Source organism: Ogataea angusta (genome assembly GCF_019207475.1).
Source record: "Ogataea angusta isolate 61-244 chromosome Unknown 61-244_NODE_1_length_1302399_cov_90.877568, whole genome shotgun sequence".
Lineage (NCBI taxonomy): Eukaryota > Fungi > Ascomycota > Pichiomycetes > Pichiales > Pichiaceae > Ogataea > Ogataea angusta.
The window spans coordinates 1,139,724-1,159,307 of record NW_025065215.1 but is presented as its reverse complement, the minus strand read 5'-3'; the positions used below and the strand labels follow the sequence as shown (position 1 = coordinate 1,159,307).

General features: G+C 47.2%; 10 protein-coding genes across 10 annotated transcripts; 4 read left to right on the top strand and 6 right to left on the bottom strand.

Moving 5' to 3' along the window:
• Positions 1–15: 15 nt before the first annotated feature.
• KL928_000703 (uncharacterized protein) lies at positions 16–849 on the bottom strand (the record flags this gene model as incomplete). The annotated part of the gene is made up of 1 exon (XM_043206428.1): positions 16–849. The coding sequence occupies one exon, from the start codon at positions 847–849 to the stop codon at positions 16–18; it is 834 nt and encodes a 277-aa protein (XP_043062598.1).
• Positions 850–979: 130 nt separating this feature from the next.
• KL928_000702 (uncharacterized protein) lies at positions 980–3,733 on the bottom strand (the record flags this gene model as incomplete). The annotated part of the gene is made up of 1 exon (XM_043206427.1): positions 980–3,733. One exon carries the CDS (start codon positions 3,731–3,733, stop codon positions 980–982), a length of 2,754 nt encoding a protein of 917 aa, XP_043062597.1.
• Positions 3,734–3,978: 245 nt separating this feature from the next.
• Positions 3,979–6,089, bottom strand: KL928_000701 (uncharacterized protein; the record flags this gene model as incomplete). Its single annotated transcript, XM_043206426.1, has 2 exons — positions 3,979–5,220; positions 5,481–6,089. The coding sequence occupies 2 exons, from the start codon at positions 6,087–6,089 to the stop codon at positions 3,979–3,981; spliced, it is 1,851 nt and encodes a 616-aa protein (XP_043062596.1).
• Positions 6,090–6,404: 315 nt separating this feature from the next.
• Positions 6,405–9,830, top strand: KL928_000700 (uncharacterized protein; the record flags this gene model as incomplete). Its single annotated transcript, XM_043206425.1, has 1 exon — positions 6,405–9,830. One exon carries the CDS (start codon positions 6,405–6,407, stop codon positions 9,828–9,830), a length of 3,426 nt encoding a protein of 1,141 aa, XP_043062595.1.
• A 26-nt stretch (positions 9,831–9,856) lies between these two features.
• On the bottom strand, positions 9,857–10,453 carry KL928_000699 (uncharacterized protein; the record flags this gene model as incomplete). Its single annotated transcript, XM_043206422.1, has 1 exon — positions 9,857–10,453. The coding sequence occupies one exon, from the start codon at positions 10,451–10,453 to the stop codon at positions 9,857–9,859; it is 597 nt and encodes a 198-aa protein (XP_043062594.1).
• Positions 10,454–10,712: 259 nt separating this feature from the next.
• On the top strand, positions 10,713–12,497 carry KL928_000698 (uncharacterized protein; the record flags this gene model as incomplete). The annotated part of the gene is made up of 1 exon (XM_043206421.1): positions 10,713–12,497. The coding sequence occupies one exon, from the start codon at positions 10,713–10,715 to the stop codon at positions 12,495–12,497; it is 1,785 nt and encodes a 594-aa protein (XP_043062593.1).
• A 52-nt stretch (positions 12,498–12,549) lies between these two features.
• KL928_000697 (uncharacterized protein) lies at positions 12,550–12,934 on the top strand (the record flags this gene model as incomplete). The annotated part of the gene is made up of 2 exons (XM_043206420.1): positions 12,550–12,572; positions 12,643–12,934. The coding sequence occupies 2 exons, from the start codon at positions 12,550–12,552 to the stop codon at positions 12,932–12,934; spliced, it is 315 nt and encodes a 104-aa protein (XP_043062592.1).
• Positions 12,935–13,495: 561 nt separating this feature from the next.
• Positions 13,496–15,412, top strand: KL928_000696 (uncharacterized protein; the record flags this gene model as incomplete). The annotated part of the gene is made up of 1 exon (XM_043206419.1): positions 13,496–15,412. The coding sequence occupies one exon, from the start codon at positions 13,496–13,498 to the stop codon at positions 15,410–15,412; it is 1,917 nt and encodes a 638-aa protein (XP_043062591.1).
• Positions 15,413–15,490: 78 nt separating this feature from the next.
• KL928_000695 (uncharacterized protein) lies at positions 15,491–17,071 on the bottom strand (the record flags this gene model as incomplete). The annotated part of the gene is made up of 1 exon (XM_043206418.1): positions 15,491–17,071. The coding sequence occupies one exon, from the start codon at positions 17,069–17,071 to the stop codon at positions 15,491–15,493; it is 1,581 nt and encodes a 526-aa protein (XP_043062590.1).
• A 101-nt stretch (positions 17,072–17,172) lies between these two features.
• On the bottom strand, positions 17,173–19,572 carry KL928_000694 (uncharacterized protein; the record flags this gene model as incomplete). Its single annotated transcript, XM_043206417.1, has 1 exon — positions 17,173–19,572. The coding sequence occupies one exon, from the start codon at positions 19,570–19,572 to the stop codon at positions 17,173–17,175; it is 2,400 nt and encodes a 799-aa protein (XP_043062589.1).
• Between the last annotated feature and the right edge of the window lie 12 nt (positions 19,573–19,584).

Here is a 19,584-nt window from a genome sequence, read left to right as displayed (position 1 = left end):
TAGTGTTATATTACATCACTCTTCGTTAGAACTCAAATCGCCGCCAACAACCTTGTTGTCCTCATCTTCGTCGTCGTCGTCGTCCTGGTCGTACTGCGGAACTTCAGTCTTGTCATCGGTGTTGTCTTCGTCGTCCACGATGACATCCTCTGGCTCCTCAAATTTCTTGTGCTTTCCGTCTCTAACAACCGGTTGGCTCTCCTTATCGGAGCCAGGCTTCACCAAGGTACCCTCCATGGAAACGACTTTACCTGCAGCGTGCAAGGCTTTAATCGTAAAGCGAATTTTTCCCTCAACAGGAACATCGTTTTCATCCACCCATTGACCAAGAGACTTGCCGAACTTTTCGGCATCCCCTTCGGCGTTGTATTCATCCACCTGATTCGGTATGTATCTCCACCGTGGTGGAATTCCCCCTTTTTTGATCGTAGCATTAAAGGTATCGTTGATGAGAAGACCGATGTGAGATTGCGATTGCATGTACGACCAGCCTTCAACCACGTCGCCCACTTGGGGCCTCCAAACCAACAGCTCGGCCGTACACCACACAAATGCGAATGGGTTGTCGTTAGCGATCTTCGCAACGGCAATTTCCGTCCCGTCTTCGTCCTGCACCACATTTTCCGAGGCAAGTTGAATATTGTAGTATCCCAGAAGAACACCTTTGGCAAAAGAGACATACGTCATAAGCATGGGGTCGAGATGCTGCTGTTTGATTCCATCGATTGGCGAGTCTATGTGGCACGGAGCGAGAGACAAATAAAGCCGGGCCTTCACTTTGTGGAAACACTTCGACAGCCCAGAATCATCCACAGGGTTGGTCGATTTGTGAGATATTACGTTGTACATGTCTTTTGTCGTGCGCGAGCTGGCAGAGAATCTTCTCTTCACCCCAATAGACATGTTTGAATACTTTAATTCAATTGGAAAATTTTTTTTTTAGAGCCGCATCGCGATAAGACAGGAAGAATACCGTAACTCAACGTCGTTTGAAGAGCTTGGTCAACTTTCGAGAAGGCCCAGGAGACTCTGGAGAGTTGATCACACTCATCATTGAAAATTTTCCGTTCACCTCCACAGGAATGCTATTCGCGTTGACCTTGCTGAAACCTTCAAATTCTCCTCCAACCATGGAGCCCTGAAACTTACGGAACGCGAGACCCTCTTGGGAGTTGAGTTGCTTGGTTCTGTTGCGGAACTGCGGCTTATATGATGACCATTTTTGCCGCATTTGCTTTTGCATTTGCTGTGGGGTCGGAGCATCTTCGTCCTCGCTATATTCGGGGACTCCTGTAAAACGCACTTTCTTGATCACTTCCCCGTTTGCATCGAGCTCAGGCGACGAATCCTCAGGAACAACAAGCACATTTCCCAAATTCTGCGGTGGGCCATTTTGGCGTGTAGAGGAAGCTCGCGAACGAGTCTTTATCGAGGAATTCTCGCTTGTTTTGCTAGGCGAGTTTCGTGTAGCAGTATTGTCAGCCTCAGAATCTTTTGTAGTCTCGTCACCTTCTGGAATCGAGCTCACTGGCCTTTGCGACAAACTGCCAGACCTGCTACGTGACACCGAATTCGATGGAGACGCGCGTCCCGCCGCGCTGTTCCCTGGTGACTGCAAATTCTCGCTACCCTGCAATGACCCAGATCGAGATCTGTTTGTTTGGACCTGGAAATCAGGAAAGTTGCTCTGTTTTAGAGAGTTTAAGGGACTAGTGGGGAATTCGGCATCGCTTTGCAGCGAGTTGCTTCTGCTTCCGGAGTTTGCCCCATCCAGAAACTTTGCAGGAGACCCATTCATGTGAGCATAAAGTGACCTTGGCCTTGGTTTTGGCTCGATTCTTTTCGCAATGGCTTGTCCGTTCTGCGAAGATTTCATTATATGCTGTTGGAGCCTCTGCTGAGCGGTCAGAGGTGGCTGGGTCACTTTTTTAGAGGCCAATGCCGCTGCTCTGGCATGGTCAACAGGCGAGTTCTGCGGCTTTGATACATTTGTCTGTGGATGAGGAGATAAGTTTGAGGATGCACCAGCCCCAGCTGTGGTTGCGTTGATAGTTGGAGTTTGAAACACAACTAGCGGAGAGATAGGATCTGACATACTTTCATTCTGCTCTGGAATCGTACGCTGAATCTCGGGAGTGACCAGTAGAGAATTTCGTCTACTCGAAGTGGATTTCGAACGTCGAAGAGAACCATCGTCTTGATTGCTCTGCAGACTGGAAGACCGCGACCGCGAGATGGAAGATTGTCGGGAGAGAGAGTTTGGAGACGATCTGGCGGACCTCAACTCTTCGCGCAGCTGTTTTTCACGTTCTCCAACTTTCTGCTGCATCTCTTCTGCCTTTTGTTGTTCCTGATCTCTTACACCAGCCTCTTTGATTAGTCGGGCTTCTATGGCATCGTCGAAAAGCTCTTTCTGGAATCTTGACTGTTTTTCCATATCTGCCTTGAACTTCTCGGGCGATATGTGCATAGCCTCCATGTTTCTGTCAAGCTGGGCGTTAAATTGCAATCTTTTTTGCTCGTTTCGCTCTCGAATTTTCTGTTCTTTGAGCTTCCGTCTCAATTGCTCCTTGTCGAACTCATTAGAGCGATTGGAATCGATAATAATCTGCCACTCCGCCTGAAATCTTTTCAAGACAAGCATCATGGTACTCAGCAAGCTGTAAGTATCGTCGCTGACCTTATATAGCTCATGGATATTGTCGGGACGGACCGCCATCAAACTTCCGTTTCTCGTGATTCTCGTTATGGCAGCCAATAGTAAACTGTTCTTTTTTGACTGATTAAAATAGACTTCAAGGTTCTTCATCACCACTCTAAGGGAGTCACTTGTGCGCGCATAGTTTTCAAAGTAAAAACTGTTGTTATGATATAGCATTTTTCCAAACTTGCGAACCACACCATAAAAGTCAGCAAGGTGTAAAAGAAGCAGAAGCGATCTCTGAAGAATGAATTTGTAACGCGGCGACGAGAGTAGATTCTCTTTAACCTTGCACCTGCCAAGAGCGTCAATGCGGTTTCGGAATAGGCCCATGGCTAGCTCAAAATTAACCAGGTTAATGTTGAGGCTTTTGAGGTCAAAAGAGCGGAGAGAAATGTCGGCTTTAGCATCGGCAGAAGTATTTTCTGGCTCATCGTCAACCAACAGCTGCATGGACTGCAATTCTGGAAACTCTAGCATGTCTGCAATATCATCCAGTGTGAAAAGGGGTTTGTCTCTTTTCGCCTCCTGAGTAGATCGCTCGTTCATGGCAGTTTTCCACTTGTGGTCGTATATCTCAAAAGTGTTGATTAACAATAGCTCTAAAAGCTTTAAAGTGTCCATACTTTGCCTCACTGTGGGCAACCTCAGCCTGGTAGTATCGTAATTGGTGGAATTGTCCATGCAGTCGAAGCTTACTGCATTAGTGTTGGGCGAAGGCTCTATAGATTGAGCAGGATTAAATTTGTTGCCGTTGATCAAGATCTCAGATCTCCTGTATATATTATCATTGACATTGAATATACATCCGTTGAGCAGTATGATGTACTTTGTGAACGCAATCTTCTTTTCTTGGGAGCATATCTTGACGAGGGATTTAACGTTCTCAATCAGCTTGAGTATTTTCTGCGAGGCGTAGCGATATTGCAATATACGCGCGTCAAGAGAGTCCAAAGGGACACATTCTTTGATGGCAGGAGCTGGCATGCCCGACTGGCTATTTATCGATGGAGTAGGAGAGTGGGTACTCATTAATTGCCAACGCGTTTATCTTATCAATGAGCCAATGTGTAGTGCAAACAAGATGCACCAAAGGGCTAATTCAGCGAATTTTGAATTGGAGGTATTTGAGAAGTAAAATTGACGCGAATTAATTCGATACTCCAGGGGAAATGCACGGTTAAATGGTCAAGTGTAGGTGCATCTAGTACACAAGCGAATAATTTAGTTATACTGCGTACAATATTTTTACACAGCCCGCAACTTTATATATACATTTATTTGGGTTTCGGGCTCCCATTCGTTAGCCATTTCCATATGAGGTCCTTTTGCTCAGGGGTGCTTCTAGCCTTTTGCTTTCTAAATCTCGCAAAAAGCTGGCCCCTGATCTTGTCGTCCAATTTTTTGGTCTGCTCTGTGGTCGTGATGTTCATTTTCTGCACATTTTTTAGATGACGGAATGAGTTGACCACCATGGCAGCTCCTGCAACCACGCTAAAGAACACCACTGCTCCAAAAGCAAACTCAGACTCCTCCAGATAGTTTTTGAGGTTCATTCCATAGAGAGCTGGAGCCAGCGTCGCGACTGTTGCTCCCATTGTGTAGATCGATATTTTGAGCTCAAAGACCATCAGGGAATTGCGGTTGGCGTCTAGGATGATATTAACGATCTCCTCGGTCGATTTGATGTCGTTGATCAGCGTCTCTGCTTGTTGAACTATCTCGTCACATTGCTTGTAGTAAGACTCCAGAAGCATTTCGATTTCGCCTGTGTCGAGCTCGTCCATAGACATATTCACAGACTCGTGGTCCTTGCTGCCGTTTCCGTCGATTCTCAGCTCTTCTTGGCGGAAAGGCCCGCCGTAGACACTGCGCTCGCTCAGATACATGCTTTCCAAGTCATCATCGTTGTCCAGCAACTCGTCAAGAACGTTTTTGATCAGCAAGGATTTCTGATAGAAGGTTGTGAGTTTCTTGGAGTTGACCAGCAAGTCTCTCAATTTTTCTCTGTCGATCTCTGTGTCGAGGTGGTTAAGGATTTTGGTACAGACTTTCAGATGCTGTTGTAGTTCTGTTTCGAGCACTGCCATGACGTTAATAAGAATGCTCTCTAGCGCTCTAAACTCGTAAGACTGATTGACGTTTGTTGTTCCGTGGACCGTCTTGACCTTCAGTTTGGCCTCTAGGTCGTACATAAATAAACTTAGCTTCGAGGCGGCTTCCGAGTTGGCTGTATCGAACACCAGCACAGAATCGGCCTTAACCAATGCCTTGATATGCAACAAGTTGATTAAAATGCAATTAGACCGAACCGCAATGATCGGCGCCACATCGACGTTTGAAGAGTCGATCTTGCGCAAATCTCTCGGGAACAGTCCGTTTTCGTGTAGAAATTTTGCCTTTGGAAAGCTCTTCGAAACAGCCACGACGTTTCCGCTCGCATCGAAAATGGTGCAACTCACATCCGAAGAGTCTGGCTGTATGGTCCTGAGCACTTTCGCTAAGTCTCGGGGGGTTTTCTGAAAATGACGGGATCTGGATTGTATCGGGACCAAGCGCGGCCTTGGGGCAGGAAAATAGCGCGATATAAACCATGTAGCGTGCACAGAATTCAAGAGCCGCATTCCCGGCAACACCGGTGATGTGCTGGCACCGAAAACTGGCCTTATCCACCTCCTCATCAAGACTAATTTTAATAAAATTTATCACACCCTAGACCTACACTATCAATATTTATCCGTCTACATGTTCAGTCGAAGAACTTTCTGCTAGGAGAGACACCGAACAGCTCGAGCCTGAGAGCCGGAAGAGCGGTCTTTGATAGCAAGGCAAGCCTTTCCTCGAGTGTGTTGTTGACCTCGATCTTTCCCGTTCCGTTTATGATGATGCAGCCACCAGCAGAGTCGTCGTTCAAGTACGACGATTCGTCGATGGAAATGGAGACATCGATGTTGGATTTTTCTTTGAATTCCTTTGCTGCCTCTTCGCCGACCTTCGTGGCCAGCTCGACGTCCGACTTTCTCACCCTCACGGTGACTTTTGGTTCCATAAGTGCATATAATCCTTCCTCAATGAGTAATTTCAAGATGTTTCCGTATTTACTGGAATCGTGTGACAGCTCAACGAGCGCAACCTCGGCCCCCTTGAAAATAGTATCCAGGGCCTCTTCCTTGGTGGCGAGAATCTTTAGTCTCGTCTTGTTGGCAATGGTGGATTTGGTGATTTGCTGTGCCAAGGATGCTTTCTTGAATTTAGATTCGTATTGGGAATCAATGGCGTTAATCTCCGACCGCACAATTGACGCCTTTTCAATCTCGTACTCCTCGTCGGCCTTCAGCTTGATCTCCTTTGCCTTTTCTTCAGCTTCCTTGGTGATGAATGCTTCCATCTTTAGGAGCTCACCTTGGACCTAATCTGTTAGCCTGCACAATACGAGCCAGTTTCGTCTACATACCTGATCCTCTGTAAGTGCACGGGTAGACGACATGGTAGCAAGATTATTCAATTGCCGCTGTTTTCTAGATGTATATATTACTCTTGACAACTATGAATTTAAGCAGCATCTGAAAAACAGCAGCACAAAAATTGCGGTACCTGTGCGTGGCTCATATGCACAACATAAAAAAATATAGGTCAAATAATAAAGCAAGACAGGAAACTGTGCTAGTCTATATACAGTGCGCCCTGGTGCTTTTTCCTCCTAATGTTCCGATTACAACAGAGAAGACTACTGTCTGTGCGACCCAGAATCAATCCCGTGGGGATTCAGCATCTCTCGGAAGAATTGCAGAAACAGCTATTTCCTGACTCCTACAAACGAGGGACTGAGCGCCTCACGAAGCACAATGCACTTCTAATCAAACTTGCCCACGAACATCTTAGGGCCAATCAGCTTCTTGGTAAGAAATGCTCAATCTCGGAACCTATCAAGTTCGAGCTTCCGAAACTTCAAGGCCAGAACCTCGCGGAGCATTTTTATCGTCTAGGCATGGACAGTTTGGAGCCTTACCAAGATATCATTAAAGCGATTATGAACATAGGACGCGCTGTACAACCAATGCCAAAGAAATGGCTATTCAAAAGTGGATGGATAAGATACGCACCCGGAAAGAAACCTGAAGCTGTCCCTTATCCCTTAGAAAAAGGGCTAATCTACGATGTCGAGGTCTTGTACAAAATCAGTAAATATCCCGTTATTGCAACTGCCTATTCAAACCAAGCATGGTATGGATGGGTCTCTCCTTATTTGACAGGCGAGAGTGATACCCTTGATGGCCATTTAATACCCATGAACGTCCAAAATCAGGAAAAAATCATTATTGGACATAATGTTTCGTATGACAGAGCGCGCATACTGGAGGAATACGATATCACGCAGTCAAAAGCTTTTTACCTGGATACTATGTCTTTGCACGTTGCAGTGAGTGGAATGTGCTCCCGTCAGAAAGGAAAATGGATGAAGTATCACAAGATGAAGGACGAGGAAAAACAAAAAGAGGGAAGTCTGATGAAGTTCAGAGAGGAGGTGGAGTCCGAGTCTCTCAAAGAGCTCATAGACAACCCAAATCTGGACGCGGACGAAACTCTAAGCTCCTTTCTCGAGGACGACCCATGGTTGCGGACTAGCAGTTTAAACGGGTTGCAGTATGTTGCTCACCATCACTGTGGCATAAACATCACAAAAGAAACTAGAGATCAATTCTCGACAACCAATCCTCAAGAAGTCATTGACGATTTCCAAAAGCTAATGGAATACTGTGCCACTGACGTGGTGACTACCTACAGGGTCTTCCATAAAGTGTATCCAGAATTTAGAAAGCTGGTCCCTCATCCTGTTAGTTTAGCAGCATTGAGACACATTTCACAATCATTCCTTCCAACGAACGAAGCTTGGGAGAAGTACATCTCTCGGACAGAGCAGATGTATCAGGATAGCGTCGAAAGAATTGAAAATAATCTAAAAAAGATGTGCGAGCAGGTTGTGTCTTTGAAAGATGATCCCTCGCAGCCATGGCTCAATGATCCTTGGCTATCACAACTAGATTGGACCATAATTCCGCCCAAATTGACGAAAAAGGGAACTCCGTATAAGAGACAGAAGATGCCTGGCTATCCCGAATGGTACAAAAAACTGTTCTCCAAGGATAACATGACTCTTACTCCCAAATCCAGGGTGACGCCGCTATTGTTGAAACTATCCTGGGAGGGAAAACCAGTTTACTGGCTGGATAGCAAAGGGTGGTGCTTCCTCGTTGATAAAGGCGAGGAGGAAAAGTTCAAGAAGAAAAATTACACGTATCTGGAGCCAGCTAAGATAGTGGAGGAAGGATTGGCCTCGAATCCAGACTTCCCAGAGCTGTTGCAAATCAAATCTTTTTTCAAGGTTCCTCACGAGGAAGGACCTGAATCTCGGACGACGACACTGATGTCCAAACCGTTCTTGCGCTATTTCGAGCGGGGCATTTTGTCCTCGGAGTATGATCTTGCAAAAGATGCACTAAATTTGGCCGTTAGAAATAGCTATTGGATCAGTTCTCGGGAGAGGATCATGAACCAGTTTGTTGTTTACAGCAAAGATGCGACTGACTCCAAGATTGGAATGATTATTCCACAAATCATTCCAATGGGAACGATTACTAGACGTGCAGTTGAAAACACATGGCTCACAGCTTCCAATGCTAAGAAATCGAGGCTCGGATCAGAGCTGAAGGCCATGATTCAGTCGCCCCCGGGCTACTGTTTCGTGGGAGCAGACGTTGACAGTGAAGAGTTGTGGGTGGCTTCTTTGGTTGGAGACTCTGTTTTCAAAATACACGGAGGAACTGCGATTGGATGGATGACTTTGGAAGGTACTAAAAGTGAAGGTACGGATCTTCACTCAAAAACAGCAAAGATTCTAGGAATATCCAGAAACGACGCAAAGGTTTTCAATTACGGTCGTATCTACGGTGCGGGAGTCAAATTTGCTACCTCTCTGTTGAAAAAGTTCAACCCAGCAATTTCGGAGGCGGACGCCAGGAAAACAGCATCTGAACTCTATGCCGCTACCAAGGGACAAAGTCAGACGGTCAACAAAAGGAAAATGTGGTTTGGTGGGTCGGAATCCATTGTTTTCAATAGACTGGAAACTATTGCAGAACAAGAGCATCCAAAGACTCCGGTGCTCGGAGCTGGAATCACTTCTGCATTGCAAAAGAAGAATCTTCATTCCAACACATTTCTTCCTTCGAGAATCAACTGGGCAATCCAATCCTCAGGAGTTGATTATTTGCATCTACTAGTGGTATCCATGGAATACCTACTGAAAAGATACAAAGTGGACGCAAGGCTGTGCATCACTGTGCACGATGAAATCCGCTACATAGTGAAAGAGGAGCAGAAGTATAAGTGTGCAATGATCCTTCAAATAGCCAACTTGTGGACACGTGCGATGTTCTGTCATCAGCTAGGTATCGACGAGGTTCCCCAGAGTTGCGCCTTTTTCTCTGCCGTGGACATTGATCATGTTCTGAGAAAAGAAGTTGATCTGGATTGTTGTACGCCTTCAAACCCAACTGCAATTCCACCGGGAGAAGCGTTGACGATTGTGGATCTTCTGGAGAAGCCCGAAATCCAAGAGTTTTTGGCATCCATTGAAGAGGTGGACCTGAGCCAGTACTCTGTTCCCAAAATTGTGAAACCGAGTGACCTGCTTGACCAGGGCCTGAAAGGTCCAAATAAGTCTCTTATGATTAAGCTCCAGATAGCCACGAGTCTTGACGAGTTTAAAAAAATTAGGAGGCTATTTACAAGCAACCTGAGACGCAACAACACGAAGTTCATGGAAGAATACCAGCGAGATTTTGAAAATTTTGTGATATCCGGTGCAACTCTGGGTGATATGGGTGAAGCCCTTACAGAAAAAGCTATTAATGATATAGACCTTGATTTTGATGTCTCCTGGAAAGAGAAATCATCGAAGCCATCAAGATCAAAAACTTCTAGCGCCACGAAGACAACAAGAAACCGAAAAGGATCACGGAAGATTACAGACCCCGAATTATCAAATGAATTGCTTGATAGCGACTTCAACTTTCATTTGGACAATATTGCGTCCTACAAATCAAAGCACCATATTGTTCAGGCGTGACAATTCGTTTGAAGTTATATAGGTTTCTAGGAAGCGACCGCGTATTGTGAATTTCGTTTTCTCTCAAAGTACCGTTTGCGATACTGTTCTATATCGTCAGGGGTTAGTTTTGAGGTGATAAGTTCTTGTATGGCCTTTTGAAGAGACCGCGAGAATCTTTCATTTGCTGGAGCCGGTACTGTCGGCTCCGGCGTTCCAGCCACATCAGTAGTACTAGGATGGTTAGCGATTGAATCCAAGTTGAGTGGCTTGCCAAGTTTATCAGCAACCTCTTGTCTATGCTTTTTGTATGACTCGGAAACGAAGATCTCTGTGGTTTCCATGTCTTTCTTCATTAGCTCGTTCTGGCGTTCAATTCTCTCCTGCTGCTGCTCTAAGCGCTCAAGTTCTCGCAGCTTCTTGCTCTCGAGCAATTTATCTATGTACTTTGGTTTTCGAGGCTCTTTTGGAGCCTGCTGGACAGGTTTCTTTAAAGTTTCGTAGACTTCATCGTATTGGAATTCCTCTGACTCGGGAGTCGACTTTTCTTTCCTTACATAAGCTCTTGGCCTTTCTTCGATGTCCTGATCGGAATCATCGCTAAACACAGATGTGTTTTTCACCTTGACTTTGCCCAATCTCATGACAACATTTAAATTCTTATCGAGCGACGCGACGTTTTTTATAGTTGATCAAAAAAAGAACCCTAGACAAAAGAGAGTTGTCTTTCTGGCCTTACAGCGGAGAATTATTATGATCCATCAGTGCAAGTCGTTTGATTGGAACTAGAAGCCAGAGCCACCATAGAATCTAAACTGAAACCTAGATACTGCAGGACAACACAGGCCACCTTCGATACACTTGCGCATAGTAGAATATCAAAAATCAAAGGGTCTCACCACGATGTCGCAAGGATTTGATTGGCTTTCGATGCCAGGGATGAATGCCGATACAGGAAATACGGAGAAATTTACGCATCCGTCGGTTTCCTTTGGATTCTCTCCCACACCATCAAGTTCTTCAGTTACCACTGCTCAAACACAACCACAAGTACATTCTTCACCCTATAAAAACCGTGGTGCTCACTTGAATGCATCGGCCGACGCTTTGTTCGAGCCCGACAAGATGTCCGACATTTTCAATCGTTTGGATATATCTGGGATGGACCGGAGAGTGCAGAGCGACGATAACATCAGTTTGGGATACACGCCTACAAATATGGCAGGAACGGAATCAGCAAGCAAAAGAAACCCTCACCCACTTGCAAAAAGCACAGAGACCCTGGTTGTTGAAGATGACAACACAGTCGCGTTGTCCTTGACAGCAAACGATCTCTCTATACAAGAAGCTAAAACGTACCTCCGGTGGTACAACAATATACTATCCCGAAAGCATGGCGAGAGGACTATAACTTTGGACGATGTGTTTAAGTTTCTTTCCAATTTTCGCATCTCCGAAACCATTGAAACCAAGTTGAGAGAACTATTTGGCAAAATAGCATATTCTCTGAATATTGGCCAGTTTTACGCATTGCTGAGATTGTTGGCTCACACACTAGAAGGCAAACCTCTTAAAAGATCACTAATAAAGGAACAGGCGTCCATTCCCAAGCCCATTTCAATCATGGCTCGTAAAAGAACGAAAGATCCAAACGAAAGCATCGACAACTCCGAAACAAGCTCGATAGACGAACAGCTGACGGAAGTTAGTTCCCAGCCGCCCCAAAAACTGGACCTGGACTCGTTCACGCAGTTCATTCTCACGGGAGAGCGTCCTTCGAATTCACCGAAGAAGAAAAGCCGGTCGGGCAAAAAGGTCAAGTTCTCGGATCAGGTGATCATTGAGCCTCCACCTTCTGACGACATGTCCGTGTCCTCTGCGGATACGCCTCCCGAGACATCTGGCCTTGACCTTTCCTTGCCAATGGACCAGTTGCTAGCTCGGATGAAAAATCAAGCCTCCCCTCTGAGTATGCAGCAAGCACCACAGCAAAACACCGAAGAGGAGGAGGAAGAATTGAAAGACATGCAAGAGTCTATCAATCATTTCCAGAATGTTACGATTGATAGTGTTTCCATTCATGGTACGCCGTCTAGCGTCCCTACTTTGCAGGTCAATGGTGGATCTCCTGATATGGGAACACCCCCATTGCAACCACTTGCTCCGAATTTGACGGGAAGTGTGTCAAAGTCGATGAGAAATCACTACAACCTGCCGCCTCCAAGAGAACGGGGAAACTCGTCGCCATTACCGTTCAGCTCACAACCCAGGGTCTCCTCCCCACTTACGCGCAATGGAACTACGTCCGCAGACAGCGCCGCAACGTTTTTGGAAGCTGCACTTTCGGAAGGGCCCGGCAGTCCTGGGCCAGACCATTCACGCGCGACGCCTCCTCCACCACCTCCTTCAAGAAACAGAGGTTCCTCGTTGCTCAGACCTCCACCACCTCCTCCAAGATCGCGCAAAAACTCATCACCACCCCCAGTACTTGCTCCCGAAGGTCCCACACAAGAACAGCCGTCTCTGCCGCCTAAGCCTTTCTTGACTGATATGCAGCGCCAGCACCACGTGAGTGCCGAAAACATGACGCCAAACTTTACTGGAGGATTTGGCCAAGGGTCTGAACTTCTCAACAGTCTCAAGAGCCTGCAGGCCGAGGTTGATCGGATAAAGGCGAACGAGTACTAGACGCGCCGATCGACGTATTTTTTCCAATCACGACAAAAAATTTTAATCATCAATGCCACCGGTTCAGAACATACAGTATCAACAACAGCAGCCCTCGAACTTTGACAAGTTCAAGATGGGACTTATGATGGGTGTATGTATCTAGACATAAGAAATCTAACCTTAAGAGCACCGTTGGAGTTGTCACCGGACTCATGTTTGGTGGAATGACCATCTTAAGGCATGGTGCACCTAACGGAGTGATGAACACGCTGGGCCAGTACATCCTTGGTTCAGCAGCCACCTTTGGACTATTCATGTCAATTGGATCTGTGATCAGATCGGAGAGCGCTTACGACGTCGCGGTGAGTCGGCCAGGGTCTCTAGCCGAGCTCAAGGCGCAAATGATGGCTAGACATCTGGTCAATATGGAACAAAAAAAGAACAATTCTCAATAGGAGACCATCGACTCAAATACAACTTGTGGATATTAACAGCGTAGTCCAGTGAGAGAAATTTGAAATGCCGTCTGTTTTGGATTTCTCTTCCGGTCGTAAGATTTATCAGAGAAATTAATTCACGAATACCATGCGGGCGCTCATCACATTGATCATCTGCGGGCACTTGAAATCTTCGCAAACAACCTGGCAGATACTTTTGTAGCAACAATAGCAAAGGAGGCACGATTGGCTTTTTCGAAGTTCCAAATGTCCTGAAGATCTTTATTCCGCCTAATTGTCCGTTTAAGGTTAACGGAATATCGAAACGGACAACTGATCCAAAGACCTGGCTTGCAAACTGATTCTTGTCGTATGCACTCTGCACGGCTACAATTGTTTCAAATATCTGAAACTTTTCGACGCATTATATTTTCTGTAATCAGCTATCTCGATAGCGGGATCGAAGCTCGATGACGGCATGTTTCAAGTTTAGCTCCACGATATAAATATCAAGTATACGCAGGAACGCCCCGTGTGCTTCTGTGCTCGGTAACAGACGAAATCTCTGGTCTCCGACTGATGTCTGAACAGTCAAAGAAAGTCCAAGGAGTGGTAAATAAGAGCTTCAATACGATCCCTTGTGGAGATATCAGTGTCAAGGATCTGAAGGATATATATTCATGTCTTCTGTACTGCCTGAAGTTGAAAGCTGAGCGCGAAAAAGACCACAGGTTGCTCAAGCTGGCTTTCAAAGCCAACTATCCGTACTCGTTCAGCTTGGAAACAGGCCTGGCAACGATGCAAAGGTTGAGGATCCATCTCGAAAACACAACCACCTGCATCAGCATTTCCTATGAGGTCAAGGCTAAAACAGCAAGAGATCTACTCCAGCTGTTCATGAACGCACGGCTCCTGCACGCACCTGAGGACAAGACCCGGTCAAAACTGAAGTCTGGCGTGCTTCTCCAGCCCACGCCCAAGGGAGTTGCTATTTTGAACTCGTTCTGCTTGAAATACGGCATCCGAGGCCACAATCATGTTCCCCAGATTCTTAAAAGTAACTTAAACTCTATGGAGCTGATCTCGTTCGAACGCAATTCCAGAACAGGCGCCATCGTGCACAGCGAATACTGGAATAAGGTGCTATTTGTGCACCTGATGGGACCAACCAAAAATTTTTGGTCGCCCAACATGCCGCCTGACGAGCTGCCAGACTTATCAAGGAGCTACACCGAGGAAACTTTCGGGGCCGCAAATGGATTTGGCTCGCTTGAAATGACATCTCAGGATTTGTTTTATGCGTTCCTGAACGAAAAAAGAGCCTCTGCCCAGCCAGTAGAGCTAGAGCACCAGGTCCAAGAAATCGAGAAAGACCCTGTTTCGCCTTTCCATCACAGGTTTTTCACCAACCCCGACTCAGACTCACATGTTCAATACTACGTGTCTTCAAAGGGTGTCCGTCTTTTTCACGATAAGGTAGTCGAGAAGCCAGATGGTAGCAAAAAAAGTTTGGGCACCTGTTTTACGGGTAAAGCGCTGGTGCAGTGGCTGCTGGATTGCACCGACGTATTTTCTCACGAGGAGGCTGTTAGAGTTGCTGGACTGCTCTGGAACATGGGACTGTTCTACTTATTGAATGGTCAGGACTTCCCTAATGCTTCCAAATTCATCCCTCGTAGAAACGCTTATTATTTCCTGACCAAGGAGGGCACGAAGCTGGTTCATTGGACGTTACCAGACAAGATGTCGACGCCGTCAGACGAGGAGTCGGAGCCAGAGGTTCCGATGCAACAGTCGCCAACGTTGCAGATTTCTCTGAAAGACGTGTTAGAGGACCCAGGAATGAAATACCAGTTTCGCACGCATCTGGTGGACGAATTTTCTGTGGAGAATTTGGAGGTGTACAATGACATCCAGCTGCTGGAAAAAAAGTTCAAGACGCTCAAGAAGCTGCTCAAGCTAAAAGAGCGGGAGAAAATGTTCCTCCTGCTGACGCCTCTGCGTGCAAAACGCAAAGCTACCATTTCCGCAGCTGTGATCAAGCTATCCACCGATTGTCTTAGCGACGCGTTTAATATCTACACCGCTTATCTGGCACAGGGTGCTCCCTTCGAGCTGAATATCAACTCCAGGCTTCGGACAGATATTAGCCGCAAAATGATAATGTCGGAGCAGCATGCTCCCAAAGAGGTGAAAATGAATGCAGAGATCCAGGCTCCAAATCCCCCACCTAAAACAAACCTCCCTTCAAGCAAAAAGGACCCGTCTCAGCTCACCTTGGACTTGCAAAGAATTAAGCTTGTGGACCCCCCGGCGCCATCCCCAACAGATAACTCGATTGCCCCCATTTTGGAGTCACTGGCAGGAATCATGCCGCTTTACGAGGAGGTGAAAAGCCATGCCTTTGAGCTGATGGCTAAAGATTCACTGCCCAAATTTCTAGAGTCCGACATCCTCAGAGAGCTCCCTGTATCGATCAGCAAACAAACTAAATGATACACGATTGTACAAATTTATTTTTATGTATAATTAATTTTAAATACACATGATAAACAAAAGGTATTTTATTCATACTTAATTAACTGGATCTATCGTGGTTCCCTTCTTGATAGTAGCCCAACCAATCAGTCTGAAGTGCTTGTCGATACGTCTAGACAGAGCAATCTTCTCGTTAATCTCGGTACAGGCCGGCGATGTGAGGGTCAATCTGGCCATGTCTGCTTTGACAGCCACGACTCTAGCTCCTGTAGCAGTAGATCCGATATTCACCATCAGCACGTCGTCGACCTCAAGCTTTCTGACACGGGCCTGTTTCTGGCCATCCGTCTTGACACCCAGCAATCTTCTGAGCAGGAAGTAGTTGATCTCAATGTCGGTGAAAACCGATGGAAGATGTCCCTTGGATCCGACGACCTGGCCCACCAGACGGTCTGCTCTACAAAGAGTAGGGTCAATGTTAGTACCCACACCAATCAGACCTCCCGGAACAGCAAACTTCAGGTCGTTGTTCTCAGCATACAGCGAAACAATGCTCGAGAATATAGGTTTGCACTGGATCTTTCCGTTATCGTCTTTAGTGACGATACCTGGTCTGACCTCAATCTCGTCTCCGATCTTGAACACACCAGTCAAAATAGATCCTCCAGCAACACCTCCCTTCAACTCGTCAATCTCAGATCCTGGCTTGTTCACATCAAAGGATCTGATCACAATGAGCTGAGGCTGGGCAGAGAAGTCTCTCAGTGGGACTGGGATCGAATTCACCATGCACATGTTGACAGCGTCGATATTGTATTTGAGTTGTGCAGAGATAGGAATGATTGGAGCGCCGTCAGCGATCGTGCCCTTGATGAACTTTAAAATGGACTTCTCGTGCTCCAGAGCAGCCTCTTCCTTCATCAAGTCAACCTTGTTTTGTAGAATGATCACGTGCTTCAGCTTCATGATCTCAATGGCCGCCAAATGCTCAGACGTTTGCGGCTGTGGACAAGACTCGTTACCTGCAATAAGTAGCAAGGCGGCGTCCATCACGGCTGCTCCAGACAACATGGTACTCATCAAGATATCGTGACCTGGACAGTCAACAAACGAGACATGTCTCACCAGCTGGTATCTACCTGTGCAGCCTTCTCTTTCACACTTTGGATGAATCTCCTTGCTGCTCTCAAATGAACGGTAACATCCTGGCTCCGGACACTCCTCATTGTCACATCTGTAGATTTTGGCGTTAGCGTATCCCAACTTGATGGTAATATTTCTCTCCAGCTCGTTTTTGAACCTGACAGTCTGGACTCCGGAAATGGCGCGGACGACGGTACTCTTTCCATGGGCGACGTGACCAATGGTACCGATATTGATCGTGGCCTGTCTGTTGATGATTTCTGGCGACAAAGGAGTCAGCGACGAAAAGTCTGGGTTATCCGGTTGCTCTGGAAGACCGCCTCCTTCTTCAAACTCCTTTCTGCGTCTCTCAAGCTCGTCCTCGTGTTCCTTCTCGTCATCAGATGTCACAAAACTCACTTTTTTCCCCTTTTGTGCTTCTTGTTCGTTTTCGCTGTCGTCACCCTCCTGGCCGGCATACTGGTCATTGTGGGTCTCATCCTGGTTACCGCCAATCACGATATCGGGAACCACGTCCTGAAGTTCGGTCGGCATGTTGAAATAGTTTGTATCTACTTTTTTTTAAAGGTTTTTTTTCACCAATTTTTTCAACGTCTACGTAGAAAGTCTGGCGCGTCGATCGTCCTTCAGACACTTCACTCGGCATGGAACCCAAACACATCCATCACCGTGTCGATGTTCTTGAACAAGAAGTCCGAGTCGATGTCCGTCACCATCTCCCACGAATCCAGCGGGTACTCCCGGTTCTCGCTCGTGCTCGTTTTGCGCGTCTTCTTTGCACTCTTCTGTTGCACTTTAGACTGCTCTGGAGGCGACTTGTACTGTGACAAGAATGGCGACGCCATGCTGCTAGGAGTAGCACTGCTGCGGTCCTGCTTATCGCTCAAAGCTATCGGTTGGGGATCCAACGGGATTGTTTTGATAATTTTACGGGCAGACGATTCAGGATGCAACGTATTTGACAAGCTTCTCTGTTTTCTCCGTCTCCGCGACTGGGACGAGACAGACGACCCGGGCGTGTCTTGAACTTCTTTGGCAATCTGCTGATCATCAGGTGTCCCGTCAGACTCCGAGATGGAGTCCACAGCGTCTTCGTAGCCCTCCGATTCCGACTCTTCGTCTGCTGCTCCGCTGTCGACGTTCGAGGAGCCTTCGCGCGGTGCCAGCTTGATCATACCGCTCTTCTCGCGCAAAATCCAAAGACAATCGAAAAACACGCTCGCAGCCATCCGCGAACGCACAGTGACTTTCTGGAACTCGTCTCCACGTTCATGTAGTGTCTTGAATAGAGGCCAGAGCGAGCGCATGATTCCCGACGACCTGTGAGCCATATCGTGCTTGACGACCGAAGCCTTCAAGACGAGATGAATTGCGCTTTGGTAGGCCTCCTTTCCAGCCCCAACGTCCACAAACGAGGAGTACGAGGAGTGCACAAGCTTGGCGATGATGAAAGCAGCCTGCCAGATTGTCAAGACATGGACCCCCGGCATGTATTTCATGAAACCCTTGTCTCTGGCCTGAGCATCTTTGCAGTGCATGATAACGGCCAACGCAGCGTTATATGCTTTAGTCATGCCTTTGGTGAGCTCGAAAGGTGCAATTCTATCAGTGTCCAGAAAATAGTATGTTGTAATGTGCAGTCTGGCAGCGTAAAGATTCATCCGTAGCATGTCATCGACAGGATGGGCGAAGTCCGTCAGCAGTTTAATCTCTAGCTGGTCCAGCTGATTGTGTAGTAGCTGCAACAGTGGCAGTCTTTCTGAGGCATCCACTAATCGCAGCGGGTCCAAAGGATTACTGTTCAGTGTTTTGGCAAGACAGTCCTCAAACAGCTGGATTTCAACCATCTGCCTCAGCGAGTCAGGAATTTCCAGCGCCGTGTTGGGCTTGCACGACATCAACAAAGACGTGTCGAGCTGGACAAAACTGGGAAAGCCAAACGCGGTACCGATAATCTGAGACACCGCGTTGCAGCATAGCCATGTCCTCACCTGCTCCTGCAACAAGTCCATGTTGTTTGTCTTCATACCGTCAGACGAATGGCCCGGCACGTGGAGTCCAATTCTGATGGCCTGGAAAATGGCCATTCCTATCGAGTTCCAGCTCGCGTCAGCGCTCAACGAGGACTTCAGAGGGGGCCAGTAAGTGTATATTAGCAAGGCCTGAACAGAGAAAACACTGGAAACGTTGAGGATGGCCTCTTCCATCTCTGCAGGCGCATATCTTGTGATTGGCGCAATTGCAAGCTCTGCCAAAGCGGACTTGAGAATGGGCGAAAGTGCGAAATATAGCCTACTGCTTTCTTCTCTGGAGATGGCCGATGACTGGTGTTTGCGCAAGCCGGTGTACATGATGGTCCAAAAAAGCACTGGACACAATTTATACAGTTTTTCCACACCCTTGTGGACATCAACAACCGGCAGGATAGGGTGGTAGCGCTCGACGTACTCGTAAAAAAGAGCCCTGATCTGGTCCTCCGAAAGATCAACGTCTCCGAGCGATTTTGGGGAGCACGTGTATAGAGACGGGTCTATATGTATTCGGGGAACAGCAACGGGATCGGGGCCTTTGGTGCCGAAAAAGGTGGACTCGGTCATGTTCCGTATCACTGCTGGGCCAGTTGGTGCCGTAGAGGATGCAGTAGCTGGGGATGGGGATGGAGACACAAACGGCAGCACTGGGGGTACGACCTGTGGCGGCGGGGGAGCAGGAGGAGGTGCGGTAACGGCAGTCAGGGGAGGAAGCGTCGTGATCTGCGGAGCATATTCCACATTCCTCATGTCCCCTTGAAGCCGTTGTCGAAGATACTCATACTCTTTCTCTAGCTGTGCTATTTTGGCGCGCTTGTAAGTTCTCTTGTAGTCTGATTTCAGCTCACACGGCAGCTTCCGCCGCTTGCATCTGGTACAGGGTTCGGGGGCCGTCTCGTGGGCATCGCACTTGGCCTTCTGCTGTCGGCATTCGACACAAGCAATTCTCTTTGACCTTGTCGCCTCCCTGTCGGTCTTCGCCAATGGCTGTCCATCGGTGCTCATTCGGATTAGACG